General features: G+C 48.4%; 1 protein-coding gene across 1 annotated transcript in view; it reads right to left on the minus strand.

The window, feature by feature from the left end:
• Nucleotides 1-23,167, minus strand: part of grik4 (glutamate receptor, ionotropic, kainate 4) — a 254,342-nt gene that overhangs the window by 89,088 nt on the left and 142,087 nt on the right. The window contains exon 4 of the mRNA XM_076976463.1: nucleotides 7,798-7,895. Coding sequence (XP_076832578.1) covers nucleotides 7,798-7,895 — 98 coding nt within the window. The remainder of the gene's footprint in view (nucleotides 1-7,797; nucleotides 7,896-23,167) is intronic.

The following is a 23,167-nucleotide window of genomic DNA, read 5'->3' on the forward strand; positions in this document are numbered from 1 at the left end:
TAGATGTGCCTTCTGTGAGGAAGAGCAGGGCGCTTGCCACATTCCCGCATTTGAGATGTGATGCAGTTGTGGAATGTGCAGTCGTGGCCCAGTGGTCCTTGAAGGGGATGCTGAAGGATGCGGTTGGCACGGAGATGAGAGGGGGGCCTCTTCATCATGGCTGACTGCATGAATGTTTCTATATGACTTTCCATCAGGGCGGAATGGAGAGACTCGGTGGGCCTCCGGGGTTCTCTGGGCCCAGAGCAGCGAGGAGTGGGTTAATGTGTACGCACACGATGGAGAAACACAACCAGCCCTCCTCCAGCGTGGTCCTTTTCTCGGTCGCCGGCTCTTTCCCCTCACCGTCTCCATCTTTTATAGGTTTCTCTTTTGTTTCACTTCTTCTTCCTGTTCCTCTCTCCTCCTTCTTCCTACAGTCTTTCTGCCCCTTCTGTCTCTCTGGCCATCTTGCTCCCTGTCTGCACTGCCTTTCCGGCTATTTCCAGAGCTGCGTGTTTTTTTCCGAAGCTCTGTTCTCCTTTGGTTGCCTGAGCCAGGGTCACGCTCCAGCTCATCTGCTCATGGTGGACTCGGCTCGGCCAGCTCTACGCTCTCGCCGCAGGCGTGGGGTCTGTTTTCAGGCAGCGATCAGCTCACACGCACAAAAAGAAACACACTAATAAATGGACAAACAAAATAAGCAGAAAAAATGCCTTTAGGTTTACTGAGATCAGAGAATACACAATTGGATTCCATGAACTAATTAGTAGTTCATACGGCACAGCCAACTGGGCTGTAGGAGATCAGCTAGGCGCCAAGTGTCGGTGGGAGTATGTGGGAGTAGTTTAATGAGCTCATGCTTCATAAAGACCACACAGACAGGTTCTCCTGGACCTTCAGATGTTAGGTCAAAGATCTTCAGATCTCCACAGAAGGTGGTAAAGAGATGTGCATTTCAGAGATGAGTTTTGAAGAGCTACTTTGATTGTTATGGTTCCTCTCTCAAAGTTTAAAGTGCCCCAAGGTTTGTGAAACACATACACACACATTTGCTCCTTATTTAATGTTTATACACCAAGGAAATATAATATCAGTAAAAAGAAGGTTTGATGTATTATGTTTTCTTATGCGCGGTATACAGCCTTCACATCAAAATGATTCTCAGTGCTGCTTGTCCGAGAAGGAGGTCTACAGGTGGAGGTCTGCACAAGGGCACCTGCTGTCTGAGTCTGGCACAGGAGGACAGGTCTGGGACCAGCTAGGAACCAGGCAGAGATGGACAGGTCCGGGAGCAGGCAGGGATGGACAGGTCTGGGATCAGGTCAGGGGAGTACAGGTCTGGGATCAGGTCAGGGACCAGACAGGGCTCAGTCTGTGCTATCTCTGTCTGAGCCTTCGGTAGGAAGAGCTACATGTGCCAAACGCACATTTTTCTAATTGTTTATCTCCCAAAAATGTTTGAACATACTAGTGAACCCTAACCCTAGTGCAACTCCTCTGCAATTCAGTATTGTTTTATCCATGTCTATTTGTATTTATTTTGTTTCTATATCTGTTTCAAATTAAAAATGTCCATCAACTTGAGTTATTCTTTTTTATATTGAGCACATGTGATATCCTGCCTTTGATGTGATATCACACATGGCCTCATATGGTTCTTTCCCCGGTACAGGACTCCAGTTATACCTTTTTTTGAATTGGTTTTTATTTTTATATATACATTTATTGAATGTTGCACCTTCATGGAGAAACATTTCCTCGGCCAATTTTGGACAGCAATTTTGCGAACACAAAGGGGTTGGGATGTGGCAGGTCACCGCGGGACGCCTGTCCAATCTTCATCTGGGTGTGAGTTTGATCCATTGAGGTGGTTTCTCTCCACTTGATCCGAAGGTTAAACCTGCTCTCCCACTGTGAATCTGACAAGTGTCCAACTCAATTCTACCTCTGGTATGTGAACAAACACGCATCCCTGGACCTTCCCGGCCCTGGGGGACAGGAGCGGAAACGCGGTGCCATATGGCGAAGCAGAGCGTAATGAGATCTCACGTCTGCTGCTCACGCCTTGCATGGCAAAAGAACAAAACTCGTGTTTAATAAAAGATCACACTGTCTTCACTGAGGCCACAGTGTCAAACGCTGCAGCTGGACACCCTGGACGAAGAAGAAGAAGAAGAAGAAGGAGGAGGAGGAGGAGAAACAGCCCCTTGGTTGACATGGCACTGGGAGAAACGGGCAAGACGAAGCCTGCCGTTTTTGCTGGGCACCGAGCTCGCTTCTCCCGGCGGTTGGAGCGGCTTCCAGACCCAGCAGACGTGAAGGCTTGAGTGAGGTGGAGACCAGCGTGAGCTTGCTGGGTTAATACGGGCTAATAAAACATGTATAACCCTTGCTGGGTTAATACGGGCTAATAAAACATGAGATATGAGGCGGCGGTGGTCTGTGGGGACACCAGGAGCCCTGAAGATGGACCACCCAGATTACCCTCGCAACCATCAGCGCGCTAATGTCTGTGCAGTCTCGGGTTCCCTCCGTACACACATGGTTCCCCGGGCCTCGACTGTGTGAGAAACAAATGACCCAGTTGCTTTAAAGAGGTCCTGCCCCCTCCAGTACAGGATCTCGAGGGGCCAAACGCTGCAACTGTGTGTAGGCGGGGTGGGGGTTAAGATGGCTGAGGGGCTGAGGGGCTGGTGCTGGGTATTACTCTGATAAGAGTGCGGATATAAGCGTCGTTAGGAGGGGTCAAGAGCGCCATCAGAGAGTCTGTGGCGACAGATGCTCAGCTCTAATTGTGAGCAAGCAGGCGAGTCCGACCACACCTGCGTTCCAGTTCTGGCATCCATGCAGGAGCCCTGCAGCAGGTCATGTGACACCTCCGCCCTCTTCCGTCACACCTGCTCGACTGCTGGGCCAGGGGGAGACGGAGGGAGACAGAGGGAGATGGAGGGAGACGGAGGGGAAACAGAGGGAGATGGAGGGAGATGGTGGGAGACGGAGGGAGACGAGGGGAGACGGAGGGAGACAGAGGGAGACGAGGGGAGATGAGGGGAGACTGAGGGAGATGGAGGGAGACAGAGGGAGACGAGGGGAGACTGAGGGAGATGGAGGGAGACGGAGGGAGACGGAGAGAGATGGAGAGAGACGAGGGAGACGAGGGGAGACTGAGGTAGATGGAGGGAGACTGAGGGAGATGGAGGGAGACTGAGGGAGATGGAGGGAGACAAAGGGAGACGGAGGGAGATGAGGGGAGACGGAGGAAGACGGAGGCAGCGCTACATAGGTGCGACCGGGCGATTCGCTGTGCTGCTACTGCACATGCTCCGTGCGGGTTTAGAGACGGTTCCACCATCCAGCTGTAGCACTGTCAGTGACGCGGTCGAACAATCGGAGAGCTTGCCAGGAGAACGTGAACGCCAGGGCCTGCAATACGCCACCTGCTGAGTGTCCATGAGGTGGACAAAGAGGGCTGCACCAAAACCATCAACCAGACAGAGAAACACAAACGCAGAATCCTGAACACCTGGACTGGGAACAGAACCAAATCTTAAATTTATACATGTAATATATAGAATGTAAAAATCTAATCTAAAGTGTGATCTTTCACTAAAGTGTCCATTTCCTGTCCAAATCTACTATAGGCCTATAGCACAAAATATAGCACAAGTCAAAACAACAGCCTGATGACTCTATACGTCACACCTCTCCCCACGCAAGATGCAGAATTTCCCTTTTGTGCGTTCACTCTGTAATAATTGTGCTATGATGTCTGAGATGACAGACCCGACCTCTGTGCTGAAGTGATATAGCACTGGCCATCCTTTGTACAATCTGTCACCGAGCCATTACAACATTACTGACGTTTGTGCATGAGTGAATTTATACTGTTCAACTTTAAATGCCCTTGATTCTGACCTCTCATCATCATTAGGGGTGTGACGATACACTCACGAGACGAGACACGATATTGGGTTCACAAGAACGAGACGAGACGAGATTTTAAGAAAACTAAAATGACATTATATGACTGGACAACAGACTTTTATAACAGAGTTATAACAGAGTTACACATGCATTTGAAATGTTTTATTATAATTCTTAACATGCATGATGTAAGCATGAACGTTTAATAAACTTCTTCCTCTACAAATTGAAATAAGATAAATAAAATTAAATATTTCTCCTTTTTTCAAGTGCAAACAATATTATGTGCAAAACAAAAAGTTCTTCTCTGTCAATACAGAGTGCAAATAGTGCAAACAGAGCCTGACCAAGTATGTCACTGACATTTTGCCTGCAACTACACTGCCATGTTCATTTTAAAGAAAATTATCAATAGCATTTCCACATATTAGCATATTAGCATCCCCACACTACTTCTGATTTGCCAAAGCGCCTGCTACCAAGTGAGATATGTGGATCTGAGTACTGAGCTGTGGTGTAAATGTCTCTGTATCGTGCTCGTATTGGTCGCGGTGTACGGCATTATTTTCATACAATGTTTGTATATGGTCAATATCTTATCAATCACTCTCTTCCCATTTATCATTTCCGCCGGGTTCACAAAATGCTGCCAAACAAACGATGTGAAAGTGGCGGGGGCATCTTCAATAGTAATACCTGTATTTTCACACCTCATTCTGGCTGCTTGCTGGATCACAAATCCCGGAGACAGATTTTTTACGCGACGAGAAATATCGCTGAGTTACATCTCACGAGATCATCACACCCCTAATCATCATCATCATCAATCAATCAATCAATCAATCAATCAAAGTTTATTTGTATAGCGCTTTTCACAACACATGTCACAAAGCGCCTTACAGGATTTAAAAGGTTAACAATACTACGGGTCCAGAACCCTAATGAGCAAGCCAAGGGCGACAGTGGCGAGGAAAAACTCCCTAAGATAGTGGGGAATAGGAAGAAACCTCGGGAGAACCAAGACTCAAAAGGGAACCCATCCTCCATTCATCATCATCCTCATCTCATGGCAGAGCCCAGAAGTCCGAGCCCTGGGCTCCAGTGGACATCTGCAGCAGAGGCGTTGAAGACCATCTACGTTCAGAAATAGACTTGCGTCTTCCTCTTACGACTAATTAAGATTATAATATCCATCGACACCTCAGATAAGTGGGTGTGTCTGCAGTCAAGTGGGCGTGTCTGCAGTCAAGTGGGCGTGTCTGCAGTCAAGTGGGCGTGTCTGCAGTCTGAGAGACACCCAATGCTTCACCACCACATGGAATAACAGGGCCGTGTATAATCGGACCTGGCACAGCAGACAGTACATTAGCCTCCCAGGAGACCTCCTGTTTCTCTCTGCCTACATCTGGATTGTTATTCAGGCTCATCCAAGCGGAGTAATCCCAAATTAATGCGCAATATTACAGATAATCTGGCATAACCGAGGGATTAGGATGGCTCAGTGACGACATTCCATTAAATTCCACATTCAGCTGGTGCCAAAGCAAGACAATCATACTTATTTAAAAAACAAGGTTTTATTCTATCTGTCAGAGACGGCCTGAGGGGCAGGTGATGAGGTGATGGGAAAATACACATCTTCTGTCCTCTACGGAGGCCCAGCGGTTTTCACGTTAATTGTTGAGGGGCCAGAATAAGAACTCTTGTGCACTGTCATCCTCCCTGGCCCCCGTCAGTGAAGTTCAAAGGTCAGCTCCCAGCTGCCACGTTCTCCTCCGAGGGAGCCCCCCACCCCCGTTCCTCGGTTCCTCAGCCTGCCACCACACTCATCTGCCACACATCTACGCTACAAACATGCTGCTCACATTTATGAGACATGTGGAGAGGAAAAACCCTGTAAATTTAACAGTGAAGACCGGGATAAACACCCACCATTTAACCTTTGTCCATGTATCAATAGGAAAACTCTGAGGTATCAACACAAGAAGTTTAACCTTAACCCTAGAAGAACCTGAGACGACCACTTGAGACGTATCTTCTAAAGCTTTATTAATTTTCCTTATTATGTCTGTTATGATTTAAGCATTAAGACATGTCCTTGTCCATAATTACCTGTGATTCTTATGGGGTTGTGAAAATGAAACTTTCAATTGTTTAGACAAACTGACTGTTGATCTGTGTTACTGAACGCTCATACGTCTGGGCTCAAACCCCACCTGACCACAGCTGACCCGGGATCAGTCGTCACACTGCCCGGTTCCGGTGTGTCTGCGGCTCATGGATCCGGAGCTCTTCCTGCGGGCTGCTGGAGCTCCCCCTGCAGGTGAGCTCTCCGCCCGGACTCGCGGCCACCTCTGACAGGGTGAACGATGTGCCGTAACGTCCATTTAGCGGGTGATGAGGACGTGGCCGCTCCCCTTTAACCGTGGGGGATGTGTGAGCTGAGTGGAGAGGACAGCGTGCGAGGGCCGAGCGCGTGCGGCACACTGAGCCGATAACGGGAGCGCTCACACGGAGCACGCCGAGCGCCAGACGGCTCTCTTTCTCCCGCTCACGCTCATGATGGGACGGAGCGTCTCGGCTCCGCGGTGTGAGACCAGATGCTGAGCTCTTCAGGTGATAGATGGTGACCAAGAAACAGGCTGATCACTGCTGTATCTTCATACTGTCCCCTATCTACAGCGCTGGCTGTCAGCAAGCAGGCAGCTGTGTACTCATAGATTAGAATTATGAACACAATCATGTGGGAGCAGAAAGACCAGCACACACACGAGAGGCCACGCAGGATTGACTCGCTGGGACTCACAAATGCAAAGGAATTTCTGATTAGCTGCTCAGCGCTTGTACACGTGTATCATGTCACTACACCAGCCTTAGTGAAAGCCTCTCCTTATGACACACACACGCACACACACACACACACCTGCCTCTTTCCCCACACTGCCCCGCCCACACCCCAAATTGCCTCGCCCTTCTTTGCCCCCACATTGGCCTGTCTGCTCCTTCCAAACTGCCCCGCCCCCTCCTAATGCTGCCCCGCCCCCTCCCCCTCCCCACACTGCGTTGCCACTCCACCCTTCCTCACACACTGCCCCACCCCTCCATACACAGCCCCGCCTTCTCCTCCTCCCTCCTCTCTTTCTGCCCCGCCCCCTCTACCTCCTAGCACCTCCCCCTCACGGGTCCTAGTTGAAGCCATTCTAAAAAACAAACACACATGAGTCTATCTCTTGATGAATATTTATGGCCGCATGTTATAGCTGATGTAAACATTAAAAGCTAGGATCGCTGCTGGCTTGATCCGTGACCCGAGCAGTCGTCTGTAGGACGGGGTCATGAATATTCATGGCCGATGTCCACTTTGCAAGGCAAGCTGTAGTTGATTATGAATTATGAAGACATTAAGGAATGATGCTTAGTCAAAGGAGCACATGGAATAAACTTGTTGAAACGCACATATTCATCAGCTGGGTAATATATTCATACAGATGAGGGAGTGGCTCAGAAACAGATAGCTCAGTTAGCACAACACAGGAGGACAAACATACATGATTAAAGTGAGCTAGAACCTGCACGGTTTGTTTATCCATAGGTGCTAAATGGAGAGCCATGCTAAAGCCAGCTTCATTACACCAGGTGTTAATAAGAGGTATTAATCACTCTGTGAGGACGCGGAGTCGTGCCAAACGGCCCTTGACAAGGGTCACGACGAGCTGATGAATACACACATCTCTCCTTTATGCACGCTCCATCTATCAGATGGCTGCTATATTTACCGCATGAAATTTTAATACTTGTCCTAGATGATCATGTTTGGAAGGCTGTGGGCCGCACGAGGGGGCTGACGTGGACGGGTGTTGTGTGATGGACCCTGGAGGTTTCAACACTCACCTCCTTCTCACCGCAGATATTGCTGATGATGGAGTTGGAGGCGGGGCTGGCTGAGGGTCCCAGGACGGCCACCACACCCTTGGACATGATCTGGCACACTGTGGGGAGGCAGGAGAGAGAGAAACCGTCACACTCCAGCCAGAACCGCAGGCCCTGGCAGCATTAGAACAGGCTCATAGCCTCGCGAGCAGCTCTGGGCCTGGAATCAGCAAGATCTGGGCTACTTTTGATGCTAGGAGGGGGTGGTGAAGGTCTGGTGGGGGCGATGGAACATTCGGAATGAACCTCAAATAATTCCATAAATAGAAAAGGGTTTAAGCAGCCAGCTAATAGCACATCCGAGCCCAACAATGCAGAGAAGTTCATTCGTCTGGGTTATCCTCTCATTTGCATTCTCTTTCTCTCTCTTTCTGTCTGTTGCTCACAGACACACACACACACACACACACACACACAAACACAGTGCTGGACTATTAATTAACATGTGAGGAAACCGCTGTCAAATTCCATTCAGAGGTGAGGACGTAAAAAGGGCAAAGCAGAATGTTTGTTTCTTCTTCCTGCACATGAGATGGGCTGTAATCTTCCTCGGCGCTGGAACTGAACGTAATTTCGGGTGGAGTTATTGTGGGTGCAGAGGTCCAGGAGCCCGAAGGTTGGACAGTGTGTGTAGTGGGGGCAAAAGGTGGAGAATGGGCAGACAAGACATAAAAGAGGAAGAGTGAGAGAGACAGAGGGATTCAAGACGAGAGAAAAGAGAGGGGGGGAGAAAAAATGGGAAGAGAGAGACGAAGAGGCCAAGTCAAAAATGGATGGATAGAAAGAGGGAGAGAGAGACAAAATTATAGAAAGAAACAGGTGGAGAGGCCGTGAGAGAAAGGAAAAGAGAGAGAGGGAGAGAGAGAAGGGAGAGAAAGAGAGAGAGAGAGAGGAGAGAGACAGGGAGAGAGAGGGAGGGAGAGAGAGAGAGAGGGAGAGAGAGAAGGGAGAGAGAGAGAGAGATAGAGAGAGAGGAGAGAGACAGGGAGAGAGAGGGAGGGAGAGAGAGAGGGGGGGGGGAGAGAGAGGGAGAGAGAGAAGGGAGAGAGAGAGAGAGAGAGATAGAGAGAGAGGAGAGAGACAGGGAGAGAGAGGGAGGGAGAGAGAGAGAGGGGGGGGAGAGAGAGAGGGAGAGAGAGAGAGAGAGAGAGAGGGAGAGAGAGAGATAGAGAGAGAGGAGAGAGACAGGGAGAGAGAGGGAGGGAGAGAGAGAGAGAGGGGGGGGGGGGAGAGAGGGAGAGAGAGAAGGGAGAGAGAGAGAGAGATAGAGAGAGAGGAGAGAGACAGGGAGAGAGAGGGAGGGAGAGAGAGAGAGAGGGAGAGAGAGAAGGGAGAGAGAGAGAGGGAGAGAGAGAAGGGAGAGAGAGAGAGAGATAGAGAGAGAGGAGAGAGACAGGGAGAGAGAGGGAGGGAGAGAGTTCCACTGGACATGTCTGCGTGAGCTCCCAGATTTTTGTGTTGTTTTTGTTTTGAAATGAGAGTAATATCCAAGTAATCTCAAGAAACAGTGAAAGAAGACTCATTAAGACCAAGCGGCAACAAACAAGACCAAAAACACCCAAATCGGTGAAGTACTGAGAAGATACCCCTGAATACTACAGGAGAGGAGCTCCTCAGTACAACAGAGAGGACTGAGCTCAACACTGAGCTCAGAGAACAGGTCTGAGATCATCCCAGAGTGATCCACCAACACCAGCAGCAGGTCTGAGTCAAGATTGTATATGTGACACAACTTACTATTTTGTACTTTTCTTATATTACTACTGTTTTTTAATACAAGCTATCGGCTAAAGCTAAAAAGTCAGTTAGAATTTGAAAAAAGCTCCTCCAGCCTCTCCAGCATTCCATCAGCCCAGAGTACAGCATGAGTCACTCAGCACCCACTGTTCACTCTACTGAGGAGAGTGAGGACCCCCCCCACAATTCAGGTCACTCCTGTCCAATTATTTACCCCCCTGAGGTCAAGAGTGAGACGGCCAGGAAGCAGTTTAAGCACAAACTGCTGAGAGAGAAGCCAGAGAGTCTGTTCTCAGACCAGTATAAGACAGGAGAGACCAGTAACCTCATCTTTTACACAGACAGCCCAGGATCATGGCACAAAGCTCTAACATCCTACTACTCGTTTGTGAAGAAAGAAGGAATCTGTAACGGGTGGAAACTAAAAATAAAAGACCCCTCTGACACTGAGACCACCATGACCACCATCAACATTTACAAGAATGGAACACTTCTGGTTCAGGGAAACCTGGCAGAGTTTGAAAAGTCATTCAGTCTTGTCAGAGAAGCAGCAGCAGAGGAACGAACCAGAGAAAACACTCTTCATGAAGAAGAGTCGGACTGTTCTCCACACACCACCACAGCAGAGTCCTCAGCTCCAGAGCAGGAGGATAGAGAACAGGACCAGTTCACCTCCTTACACTCCTCCATCACCCTGATAAAGGAACACTTCACCAGACTGGAAGGAGAGGTGGTCCAGCTCCGGGAAATAATCCTAAAACAGCAGACAGACACTGAGACGGCTCAGGAGAGAGAGACCTACAAAAAAGAAATATCTGCACTGAGTGAGCAGGTGAGGAACCTCCAGAGAGAGAGTGAGAACGACAGGAGCAGCTTCAGGAAGGAGATGGCTGCACTGAGGGAGGAGTTGAGACAGAGAGACAGCACAGTCCAGAATCTGAGAGAACAGCTCCTCTCACTCAGTCCTCCAACAACAGAGATCTCCTCCCAGACCAGCTCTGACAACCACCTTCAGCCTCCACCTTCAACTCCCGGCAGCTCCCAACAGCCTCCACCTTCAACTTCCAGCAGCACACGACAACCTCCACCTTCAACTTCAACTCCCAGCAACACCCAACAGCCTCCACCTAGTCAACCACCACAACCAGAACCGGTCACTAACAAGGAGGAAAGACATGAAGCAGATCAGATGGACATTGTAATTCTAATAGACTCAAACGGCAAATTCATCAACGAGAAAAAACTGTTCCCAAAACACAGAGTGGCTAAGCTCTGGTGCCCATCTACACAGAGAGCACTGGAGCTCCTCACTGAGAGAAACCTGGGGTCTCCAAGCCACATCATCATCCACACGGGTACAAACGACCTCAGGACCCAACAAGAAAGAGTGTCCATGTCCCTGAGAGCAGTGATGGAGAAGGCCAGCAACACCTTCCCCAACTCAAAAATTATAATATCCACCTTACTGCCCCGCAACGACCTCCACCCCTACACCATCCAAAAAATCAATGCCAGTATCTCCAGAGACTGCGCCCTCCACCCAAACATCCACCTCGCTCATCACCCTGCTCTTGACACTGATTGCCTCTATGATCACGTCCACCTTCTCAAAAAGACAGTTCCTGTCTTCGCCAAGAAGTTAAAGGACGTCACTCTTTCCCGCAGCTCCTCCTCCCAGCAGATCATCAGAGGAACCCAGAGAGCACCTCCACAACCCGCCCCACACAGAGCACCGACACCTCGCCGTCACCCATCACAGTACACCAGGGAGAGGAGCCACTATGACATCCACAGCCCAACAACAGGTCACATCACAGGTCCCCAGACTACAACAGTGCCACAGGGTCCAGTCCCACCTCCCCCTGACCTGCAGACCAGACCAGGTACACTGACCTACGCTCAGGCCCTCAGTAGGACAACTAACCCCAACGCCTCAGAGCTCAGAGACATTGGGCAGATACTCAGCAACATCTGCACACGGCTGATGGGTCATGGTCTGTGGTAAGACACTGTAAAGGTGAATTTCAATTAATGTTTAACTGTCTGTATTTATGTATAGAAATATGATAATTAATTTATCCTTCATAGTTCTTTTATTTGTTTGTTTATTTTTCTCATTTCAGAATAGAAATAACACAATCTAGTTCAGAAAAAATGTCATCTTATCGTATCTCTGTTTGGAATATTCAAGGTTTGAAATCATCTTTGTTTGGTTTAAAAAGTAGAAATCCTGACTTTGTAAATAAGATCAAAGATATTGATATATTAATTGTACAGGAGACATGGTATAGAGGAGATGGACCCACTGGTTGTCCCTCAGGGTACAGAGAGATAGTCGTTCCCTCCACCAAGTCAAGAGGAGTGGCTCAGGGTAGAGACTCAGGAGGGATGCTAATATGGTTTAAATCTGAACTCATCCACTCCATTCAAACACTGACAAAAGGAACCAATTATTTATGGCTAAAGATTAATAAACAGATCACTTCAACCCCTCAAAATGTGTTCCTATGTGCAATTTACATCCCCCCGTTAGAATCGCCCTATTTCAATAATGAAACGTTTCCTGTTCTCGAAAAAGAAATTAGTTACTTTCAAAAACAAGGTCATGTGGTGATCTGTGGAGATCTGAATGCCAGAACAGGAAAACAGTTAGATTTTATAAATCCACAAGGTGATCACTTCCTCACAGGAAACAACATCCACTCTCCCACACACTCCCCTCGAGAGAACTGTGACACCTCTGTAAACGCACATGGGAAAAGCTTACTGCAGCTCTGTCGAAGCCTGGGTCTGTACATCGTGAATGGACGACTGAGAGGGGACTCGTTTGGTAATTTCACCTGCAGCTCAGCTCTGGGGAGCAGTGCGGTGGATTATTTTATGACAGATCTGGATCCAGTGTTTCTAAGAGCCTTCACAGTCCAGCCATTAACACCCTTATCTGACCACAGCCAAATTACACTGTATTTAAACCGTTCACTCACCCACAATAAACACCACACACCCACCAACATGTACAAACTCACACCACCCCTCAAGTGGACTCAGGACAGCACTGACAAATACACACAGGTAATCAACAGTCCAGACATCCAATCTCTCCTAGATACCTTCATATCAGACACCTCATACCCCCCAAACCAAGAAGGAATTAATGAAGCTGTAAAAGATCTGACCTCCATCTTTAGTCATGCAGTCCACAAATCAAATATCACAATCAAGAAACACAAACCCAGTACAACTCAGTTAAACACATGGTTTGATCAGGACTGCAAAAATAAGAGAAAAGAACTCAGACATTTATCCAATCAAAAACACAGAGAACCACTCAATGAACATTTACGTACAAAATATTGTGAGACACTAAAAGAATACAAACACACACTCAAAGCAAAGAAGTACAAACACATCCAAAATCAAATCAACAATTTAGAAGAATCATTAAACTCTAATTCATTCTGGGAAAACTGGAAATCACTAAACAATACACACCATCATGATTTAACCATTACAAACGGAGACATCTGGAAAAATCACTTTGAAACTCTTTACAGAATCCCAGAAATAAATGAAGATCAACAAATAATTGAAGAGAAATTGAAAATTTTTGAAACAGTAATTAAGGATAATCAAAACCCCCTGGATTCTCCAATCATAATAGAAGATTTAGAGGAAAAGCTCAAAGCTCTACCACCTAGAAAAGCCTCTGGAACAGACGGCATCTTAAATGAAATGTTAAAACATACCAATCACAAATTCAAATTGGCAATTTTAAAAATTTTCAATCTAGTTTTAAATGTAGGTCATTTCCCATCAATCTGGAATGAAGGACTCATAACCCCAATCTACAAATCAGGTGATAAATTTGAACCAAACAATTATAGAGGAATTTGTGTCAGCAGTAATCTTGGAAAGGTCTTCTGCAGCATCCTAAACAAAAGATTAACAGATTTTATAACAGATCACAACATAATCAATAAATGTCAGATTGGATTCCTACCAAACTATAGAACGTCAGATCATATTTTTACTCTCCACACCCTTATTAATAATTACATCACCCAAAATAAAGAGAAAATATTTACATGTTTTATTGATTTTCAAAAAGCATTTGACTCAATTTGGCACAATGGATTATTATATAAACTTATTGATATTGGAGTGGGAGGGAAATTATATGATGTCATCAAATCAATGTATTCAAATAGTAAATGTGCAGTAAAAATGGGATCACTGCGAACTGAATTTTTCACACAATCGCGTGGTGTACGCCAAGGCTGTACTCTGAGTCCCACCATGTTTAACATCTATATTAATGAACTCGCAGAAAAATTAGATAAATGTACTGATATTCCCGGCCTCTCTCTCGGGGACACAAACATAAAATGTCTCCTCTACGCAGACGACCTAGTCCTGCTATCTCCCACAAAAGAGGGTCTTCAACAAAGTTTAGACCTTCTACAGAAATTTTGTCAATCATGGGCTTTAAAAATAAACTACCAGAAAACAAAAATATTAATATTCCAGAACAAATCTAAAAGTAACAACCATATTTTTACAATTAATAACAGAAATATTGAGCAAACTAATAAATACACTTATTTGGGCATAACAATCACCTCCACAGGGAGTTTTGGCCTGGCTGTGAAGGAGCTTAAAGAAAAAGCGAGACGAGCTGTTACGAATTGACCAGGCAGAGAGGGATCCAAATGCGGAAGAACACCGCTTTTATTGAAATGAGAAGCTGGCACAGAAACAGGCAGGGGAATCACGAGTACTAGGATAAGTAACAGCGTGTTCTTGGCGTGGTCAGGACGGTCCAGGGTCATACCGGGGGAGCAGAAGTCAGGAGGTACAGAGGGATCAGGCAGGAGACAAGGTCGGGGACGTAAGCGAGGGTCAGAACACAGGAAAGCAGACAGGTAATAGAACGGCTTGGTATGCGGCATGAGTCGGCAATACTTCGCGACTGAGACGTGCTGGGGAAGGTGTATAAGTGTGACTGAAAAGGGGGCGTGGTAATGAGGGGCAGGTGAGGCTGGTTAGGGAAGATCAGGTGGCATTCCTTACAGTACCCCCCCTCAAAGGAGCGGCACCTGACGCTCTACGACGTGCCGGGGGGCGACCGCGACGCCGGGGGGCAGGAAAGTTGGGGTGCGTTGCATGGAAATCAGCGATCATAGTGGGGCAGAGAACATCCCTCGCTGGAATCCAGGCCCGTTCCTCGGGCCCATATCCTTCCCAATCCACCAGATATTGGAGACCACCTCGCCGGCGTCGGGACTCCAAGAGCTCTCGGACGATGTACGCCGGACGACCGTCGATCTCCAGAGGGTCAGGAGGTTTAGCAGACACTGGGGGTACGGTGAACGGGCTGTAGTGAACCGGCTTCAGGAGAGAGACGTGGAAGACAGGGTTAATACGGTAATGTGATGGTAAAAGGAGTTTATAGGTAACTGCATTAACTCTGCTGAGGACTTTAAATGGACCAATATATCGTGGACTAAGTTTTTTGCTCCGTTGCTTTAGGTTGAGATTCTGTGTCGACAGCCATACTCTTTGTCCTGGGTGGTAAATCAACGCTGGGAGACGACGACGGTTCGCGTTGAGCCTGCGTGTATGTAGAGCGCGTCGCAAATGTACATGTGCTAGTTCCCAGGTGCGGGCACTGTGTTTGAACCACTCGTCTAGGGCTGGGACATCAGCTGGTGTTTTGTCCCACGGGAAAAACGCAGGTTGGTAACCATATACACATTGAAAGGGCGTGAGTTTGGTAGCGGTGTGTACAATAGAATTCCGAGCATACTCTGCCCACGGGAGGTATTTGTGCCAGTCGTGCTGAGAAACGCAATATTGTCGGAGAAACCTCCCTAACTCCTGATTGTAACGCTCAACCTCTCCGTTAGACTGGGGGTGGTAGCCTGACGTCAGGCTGACAGTAATACCAAGAAGTTTGCAGAATTGTTTCCAAACCCGAGATGTAAACTGCGTCCCCCTATCGGAGACGATTTCTTCGGGCAAGCCATAAATCCGGAATACGTACTGGAAGAGGTCAAGAGCTGTCTCCATGGCAGTGGGTAGCTTGGGGCGAGGAATGAGACGGCACATTTTCGAGAACCGATCCACTATTACTGTAACAACAGTATTCCCTCCAGATGTGGGCAAATCCGTGACGAAGTCGATCGCGAGGTGCGTCCATGGCCGAAGAGGAACAGGCAAGGGAAGGAGCTCTCCTGCTGGTAGCGTCCGGGGAGTACGTGACTGGGCACAAACGGAACATGCTAGAACATAATCACGAATATCGTCCTCCCAGGATGGCCACCAGTAACGTTGCGAAACGAGATGTCGTGTGCGTGTAATACCGGGGTGGCCTGTACCCGCTGTGTCGTGTGCAAGCTGTAGGATACGCCCCCGAAGGGATACGGGTACGTATTGTTTCCCCTCCGGGCATTCTACCGGACTGGGATCGTTGAGCAAAGCCTCGTCTAATTCTTTTTGTACGTCCCATCGGATAGCCGCGAGGAAGCAGGACTCCGGCAGAATATGTCCAGGTTCGTGGGTTGCTTCGTCCTTTTCGTGGATCCGTGATAGGGCATCGGCTTTGATGTTCTTTGACCCGGGTCTGTAAGAGACAGTGAAACGAAACCGGGAGAAAAACAGTGCCCATCTGGCTTGTCGCGGGTTCAGGCGTCTGGCTGACTTCAGGTATTCGAGGTTCTTGTGATCGGTATATACAATGAATGGGTGCTCCGCTCCCTCCAACCAATGACGCCACTGCTCGAGCGCGAGTTTGATGGCCAGGAGTTCCCGATCTCCGACGTCATAGTTCATTTCAGCGGTCGTCAGTTTTTTGGAGAAGTAGGCACAGGGATACAGTTTCGGCGGGTTTCCCTGCCTCTGAGAAAGAACAGCGCCCACTCCCACCTCCGAAGCGTCGACCTCTACGATGAACTGGAGTTGGGGGTCAGGAAGGTGTAGTACGGGGGCCGACGTGAATGCTTTCTTAAGGAGTGAGAACGCTCGTTCCTCTTCAGCGGTCCAGGCGAATTTCCGAGTCCTCCCTCCCTTTAGGAGATTAGTGAGAGGGGTAGCCAACTCACCGAAGCCTCGGATGAAACGGCGACAGAAGTTGGCGAATCCCAGGAATCGCTGCAGCTCCTTTGTGGAACGAGGGGTCGGCCAGTTCGTGACTGCTTCCACCTTCTGCGTATCCATGGAGATCTGGCCAGGGGACAGCGTACATCCCAGAAATGTCACCGAGGAGCGATGAAATTCACACTTTTCCGCCTTCACATAAAGACTATGCTCCCGAAGGCGCTGTAACACAGCAGAGACGTGTTTGACGTGTTCTGAAACTGACGGGGAATAAACCAGGATATCATCAATGTAAACGAATACGAAATCATCTATCAGATCACGGAAAATGTCATCCATAAATGCTTGGAATACGGCGGGGCTATTAGTTAGTCCATATGGCATGACAAGGTACTCATAGTGCCCTCTGGCGGTAACAAAGGCAGTTTTCCACTCATCGCCCTCCCGAATACGGACCAAGTTGTAAGCGCTGCGTAAATCTAGCTTGGTGAAGATGTGCGCTCCCATCAAGCGCTCTTGCGAAGCAGTGATAAAGGGGAGAGGGTAGGCATATTTCGATGTGACTGCATTTAGGGCACGATAGTCTATACAAGGGCGTAATCCCCCATCCTTTTTCTCTACGAAGAAGAAACCAGCAGCAACCGGCGAGGTGGATGGTCGAATGAACCCCTTCTGCAGAGCCTCGGTGACGTAGGACTCCATCGCCAGATCTTCAGGGCGTGATAGAGGGTAAGGTTTCGTTTTTCGAGGTAAGGGGGCTCCAGGCAGGAGGTCGATTGCGCAATCACAGGGACGATGAGGAGGCAGACGACAGGCACTGTCCTTGTTGAAGACGTCCGCAAATGCACGATACTGAGTGGGGATGACGTCAGAGAGAGGTGTGTCTGGGCTTTCCACCGAGGATGACCGGAGTGGTAGGTGAATGCACTTGCTCAGACAACTGTCCTTCCACCGTACGAGTTCTCGTTTTTTCCAGGAGATTTCAGGGTCGTGCATGGACAGCCATGGAAACCCGAGTATGATGGGGTCTCGGGGCGTGGATATGAGGAAGAAATCTCTCATTTCACTGTGGAACAGACCTACACGTAGCTCCACGGGGCAGGTACGGAGTGTAATCACACCCTCTCCTATAGGCTGCCCATTCAGAGAATTTATTCTTAAGGGAGGATCTACAGGTACAGTGGGGAGGTGTAAGTGGTTGGCGAGGTCCTGATCTATGAAATCGCCTGCTGCTCCCGAATCCACTAAAGCAGACAGGTTTGTATCTATGCCGCCCCAAGATATTAGTACGGGTAAGCTAACTTGACTGTATCTTTTAATAGGCAGGAATGGCTGACATGTTAGTGGGGACCTGCCAAGCTGTACAAACTCGTCTGTCGTCTGAAGACTCGGATCACGTACATGGGAAGGCGGCGCACAGGACGCAATGACAGGGACGTCGGTATTACTGGAGCGGTAGGTCAATAACAATTTGTCAACGTTAATGGACGCTTGAATGAACTCAGACAAGGTGAGGGCTTCACTTCGGCAAGCGAGTTCAACCTGAATGTCATTTCGCAGACCGCGGCGGAACACTGTTTTCAAGGCCGAGTCACTCCAACCGCTTCCTGCAGCCAGCGTACGAAACTCCCTCGCATACTCGGCAGCACTACGTTGTTCCTGTTTAATCTCGTAGAGCCGGTCTCCCACATCACGTCCGTCTGCGGGATGATCGAAAACAGCCCTGAGTACTGCGGTGAACTGACTCTCCGACTGGAGGGCAGGGTCTTGGCTTTCCCACAACGCTGTACCCCAGGCACCTGCTACTCCCGTGAGGAACGAAAGGATAAAGTGGACTCTCTGTAACTCGGCCTGGAACCGGGCTGGATGATGCGTGAAGTATATGGAACATTGCATGAGGAAATTTCGACAGCGATCAGGAGATCCATCGTAGCGCTCAGGTTCTGCCGCTGGAACACTCACGGAGGTAGAAGCAGAGGTTGTGACCAGGCGGACAGCTTCCTGGAGGGCAGCGATGTTGATTCCTTGACTCCGTATGATATCCGTGAGCTGGCGGACCGTTTCGGTGAGAGTCGCGATTGTTGCTTCTGCTGGATCCATGTTGTGGCGAAGTATTTCTGTTACGAATTGACCAGGCAGAGAGGGATCCAAATGCGGAAGAACACCGCTTTTATTGAAATGAGAAGCTGGCACAGAAACAGGCAGGGGAATCACGAGTACTAGGATAAGTAACAGCGTGTTCTTGGCGTGGTCAGGACGGTCCAGGGTCATACCGGGGGAGCAGAAGTCAGGAGGTACAGAGGGATCAGGCAGGAGACAAGGTCGGGGACGTAAGCGAGGGTCAGAACACAGGAAAGCAGACAGGTAATAGAACGGCTTGGTATGCGGCATGAGTCGGCAATACTTCGCGACTGAGACGTGCTGGGGAAGGTGTATAAGTGTGACTGAAAAGGGGGCGTGGTAATGAGGGGCAGGTGAGGCTGGTTAGGGAAGATCAGGTGGCATTCCTTACACGAGCACTCTTTGCCATCAACAAATCAATCAAAATTGAAATACCAATCAAAATTAAACTTAAAATATTTAAATCAGTAATAGAGCCCATTGCCCTCTACAGCAGTGAAGTATGGGGACCACTAACAAAGCATGATTACCTGAGCTGGGACAAACACCCCATAGAAATGCTGCACACAGAGTTTTGTAAGAACATCCTTCATGTGCAGAGAAAGACCCCGAATAACGCATCCAGAGCTGAGCTGGGACAGTACCCCCTCATACTCACCATCCAGAAAAGAGCTCTGAACTTCTGGAAACATATTAAATCCAGTGACCCCCGAACACTGCACTACAAAGCCCTGTCCAGTCAGGAGCAGAACATCCACAAGAGTCCCCTCAGCCAACTGATCCTCAACCTCACTGACCTCACACCCACTGACCTCACACACTCCACACACCCCCACCACACACTCACCCAAACAATCAGACCCAACCACATCATCACCACACTAAAGGAACAGTACCACACACACTGGACCCAAACTACCCAACACCAGCACAAGCTGCAGTGCTACTCCACCCTGAACAGAGACTACACACTAGCAGAATACCTCAACACAATTAAAGATCCAAAACTCAGAAAGATTCTAACGATGTACAGACTCAGTGAACACAGTCTGGCCATCGAGACGGGTCGACACAGACAGACCTGGTCACCCAGAGAGGCCAGACTGTGCTCTCACTGTGATGGGTCAGTGGTGGAGACAGAGCTGCACTTCCTGACTGAGTGTACCAGATACTCCTCCCTCAGAGAGAAATACTATCAGAGAGTGATCGGCGTCTGTCCTGAGTTTATAGACCTCACTAACACAGAGAAGCTCAGTTATATATTAGGAGAGAAGAGTGACCTCATCACACTCTCAGCTCTCTACATCACAGCCTGTCACAACCTGAGAGACAACCAGTCACACTAATCACTACTAATCATTACAACTTTATTAATCAGTTCATTATTATTGTTAGTATTAATGTGTATGATTTTGTAAACCTCTTTTATTTTATTTATTTTAATTATTTTATCATTAATTATTTATGTTTGTTTATTGTTTCATTGCTTTGGCAACAGTGTACATTGTTACAGTCATGCCAATAAAGCATTATTGAATTGAAATTGAATTGAGAGAGGGAGAGAGAGAGGGAGAGAGAGAGGGAGGGAGAGAGAGAGAGAGAGAAGGGAGAGAGAGGGAGGGAGAGAGAGAAGGGAGGGAGAGAGAGAGAGAGAGAAGGGAGAGAGAGGGAGGGAGAGAGAGAAGGGAGAGAGAGAGGGAGAGAGAGGGAGAGAGAGAGAGAAGGGAGAGAGAGAGAGAGAGAAGGGAGAGAGAGGGAGGGAGAGAGAGAAGGGAGAGAGAGAGAGGGAGAGAGAGAGAGAGGGAGAGAGAGAAGGGAGAGAGAGAGAGAGATAGAGAGAGAGGAGAGAGACAGGGAGAGAGAGGGAGGGAGAGAGAGAGAGGGAGAGAGAGAAGGGAGAGAGAGAGAGGGAGAGAGAGAAGGGAGAGAGAGAGAGGGAGAGAGAGAAGGGAGAGAGTTAAACAGTGTGGTTTGGCAGCTAGAAGAGCACAGCATGGAATTCAAACAGTCTAAAATAGAAAATTAGAGAATCAGGGACTCAAATGATTAAACTATAATCCCAGAAGCAGCAGCACACGGAGGTCCGTGACTGTGCTCTGCTGGGGTGAGAGTGTTTGCTCTGAATCAGAGCTGGACTGCTAAACTGGTGTAGAGGCATTTTACTGGTGGTTCATGCAATATTTGGCTTGGATAAATTTATTTATACTTTTCAATTATAAAAATAATGTAAATTACTCCATATGCTCCATGGCCAGCCCATAAAGCAGGCAGAGTGGCCCATTGGTTCATTTTCTTTACTGACATTGGGCTGGCCCAATCACATCTCTTAGTAAGCTCCAGCCCTCCCCCCATGTCCTCTCTGTTCTCACGTCTGATCATCTGACTCAGGAGACGACGATCTGTGGATGGATGAGCTACAGAGAAACAGACGCACCAGTACATGAAGTTACAGGACAAAAAACAAACAAACAAAGAGCAGAAACAACAACAAGGAACTGAGGAGGTCACAATGAAACATCTAGAGCAGGTGACACAAGTGGACACAGATGGAGGAGAGATGGAAGACAGGTGGAGGAGAGATGGAGGAGAGGTGGAGGAGAGGTGGAGGAGAGATGGTGGAGAGATGGTGGAGAGGTGGAGGAGAGATGGAGGAGAGATGGAGGAGAGGTGGAGGAGAGATGGAGGAGAGATGGTGGAGAGGTGTAGGAGAGATGGAGGAGAGATGGTGGAGAGGTGGAGGAGAGATGGAGAAGAGATGGAGGTGAGGTGGAGGAGAGATGGAGGAGAGGTGGAGGACAGGTGGAGGAGAGATGGAGGAGAGATGGTGGAGAGGTGGAGGAGAGATGGAGGAGAGATGGAGAAGAGGTGGAGGACAGGTGGAGGAGAGATGGAGGAGAGATGGTGGAGAGGTGGAGGAGAGATGGAGGAGAGATGGAGAAGAGGTGGAGGAGAGATGGAGGAGAGGTGGAGGAGAGGTGGAGGAGAGATGGAGGAGAGGTGGAGTAGAGATGGTGGAGAGGTGGAGGAGAGGTGGAGGAGAGGTGGGGGACCACTGTCACATGGAGCTGGGTATGCAAGAGCTTCACCATTCACGGGGAGGGTGTGTGAGAGAGTCTGGTGCTGGTGATGAAGATGATGATGATGATGATGATGATAACGGCAATTCAGTAAATGCCGATGATAATAAGATAACAGTCGGTATGCTATAGGCATGAAGTTGTGTGTTCACGACTATAGGAATGAGGTAATGTGTACATGACAGCCTATAGGAATGAGGTAGTGTTCATGACAGCCTATAGGAATGAGGTAGTGTGTTCACGGCAGCCTATAGGAATGAGGTAGTGTGTTCACGGCAGCCTATAGGAATGAGGTAGTGTGTTCATGACAGCCTATAGAAATGAGGTAGTGTGTTCACGACAGCCTATAGGAATGAGGTAGTGTGTTCACGATAGCCTATAGGCATGGGGTTGTATGTTCACGATAGCCTATAGGAATGAGGTAGTGTTTTCACGATAGCCTATAGGAATGAGGTAGTGTGTTCATGACAGCCTATAGGAATGAGGTAGTGTGTTCACAGCCTATAGGAATGAGGTAGTGTGTTCATGATAGCCTACAGGAATGAGGTAGTGTGTTCACAACAGCCTATAGGAATGAGGTAGTGTGTTCACGACAGCCTATATGAATTAGATAGTGTGTTCACAACAGCCTATAGGAATGAGGTAGTGTGTTCACGACAGCCTATAGGAATGAGGTAGTGTGTTCACAACAGCCTATATGAATGAGGCAGTGTGTTCACAGCCTATAGGAATGAGGCAGTGTGTTCACGACAGCCTATAGGAATGAGGTAGTGTGTTCACGACAGCCTATAGGAATGAGGTAGTGTGTTCACAGCCTATAGGAATGAGGCAGTGTGTTCACGACAGCCTATAGGAATGAGGTAGTGTGTTCACGACAGCCTATAGGAATGAGGTAGTAGTGTGTTCACGACAGCCTATAGAAATGAGGCAGTGTTCACAACAGCCTATAGGAATGAGGTAGTGTGTTCACGACAGCCCTATATGAATTAGATAGTGTGTTCACAACAGCCTATAGGAATGATGGTAGTGTGTTCACGACAGCCTATAGGAATGAGGCAGTGTGTTCACAGCCTATAGGAATGAGGCAGTGTTCACGACAGCCTATAGGAATGAGGCATTCGTCATAGCAGCACCTCATAGCACCTCTCCAGGCCCATTTCCAGCGTGGGCTACAGTGTTGTGCCTGGCAGGATTACAGCTGCAGTCTAATTGGATAACCAGTGGAGCGTGAGGATCGCAGGTAGCCCCCCCACCACCCCACCACCCCCCCCACTTTGGCCAGCGAGTGTGTCTCAGAGCAG

This window comes from Brachyhypopomus gauderio, chromosome 16 (assembly GCF_052324685.1).
Source record: "Brachyhypopomus gauderio isolate BG-103 chromosome 16, BGAUD_0.2, whole genome shotgun sequence".
NCBI classification, from domain to species: Eukaryota; Metazoa; Chordata; class Actinopteri; order Gymnotiformes; family Hypopomidae; genus Brachyhypopomus; species Brachyhypopomus gauderio.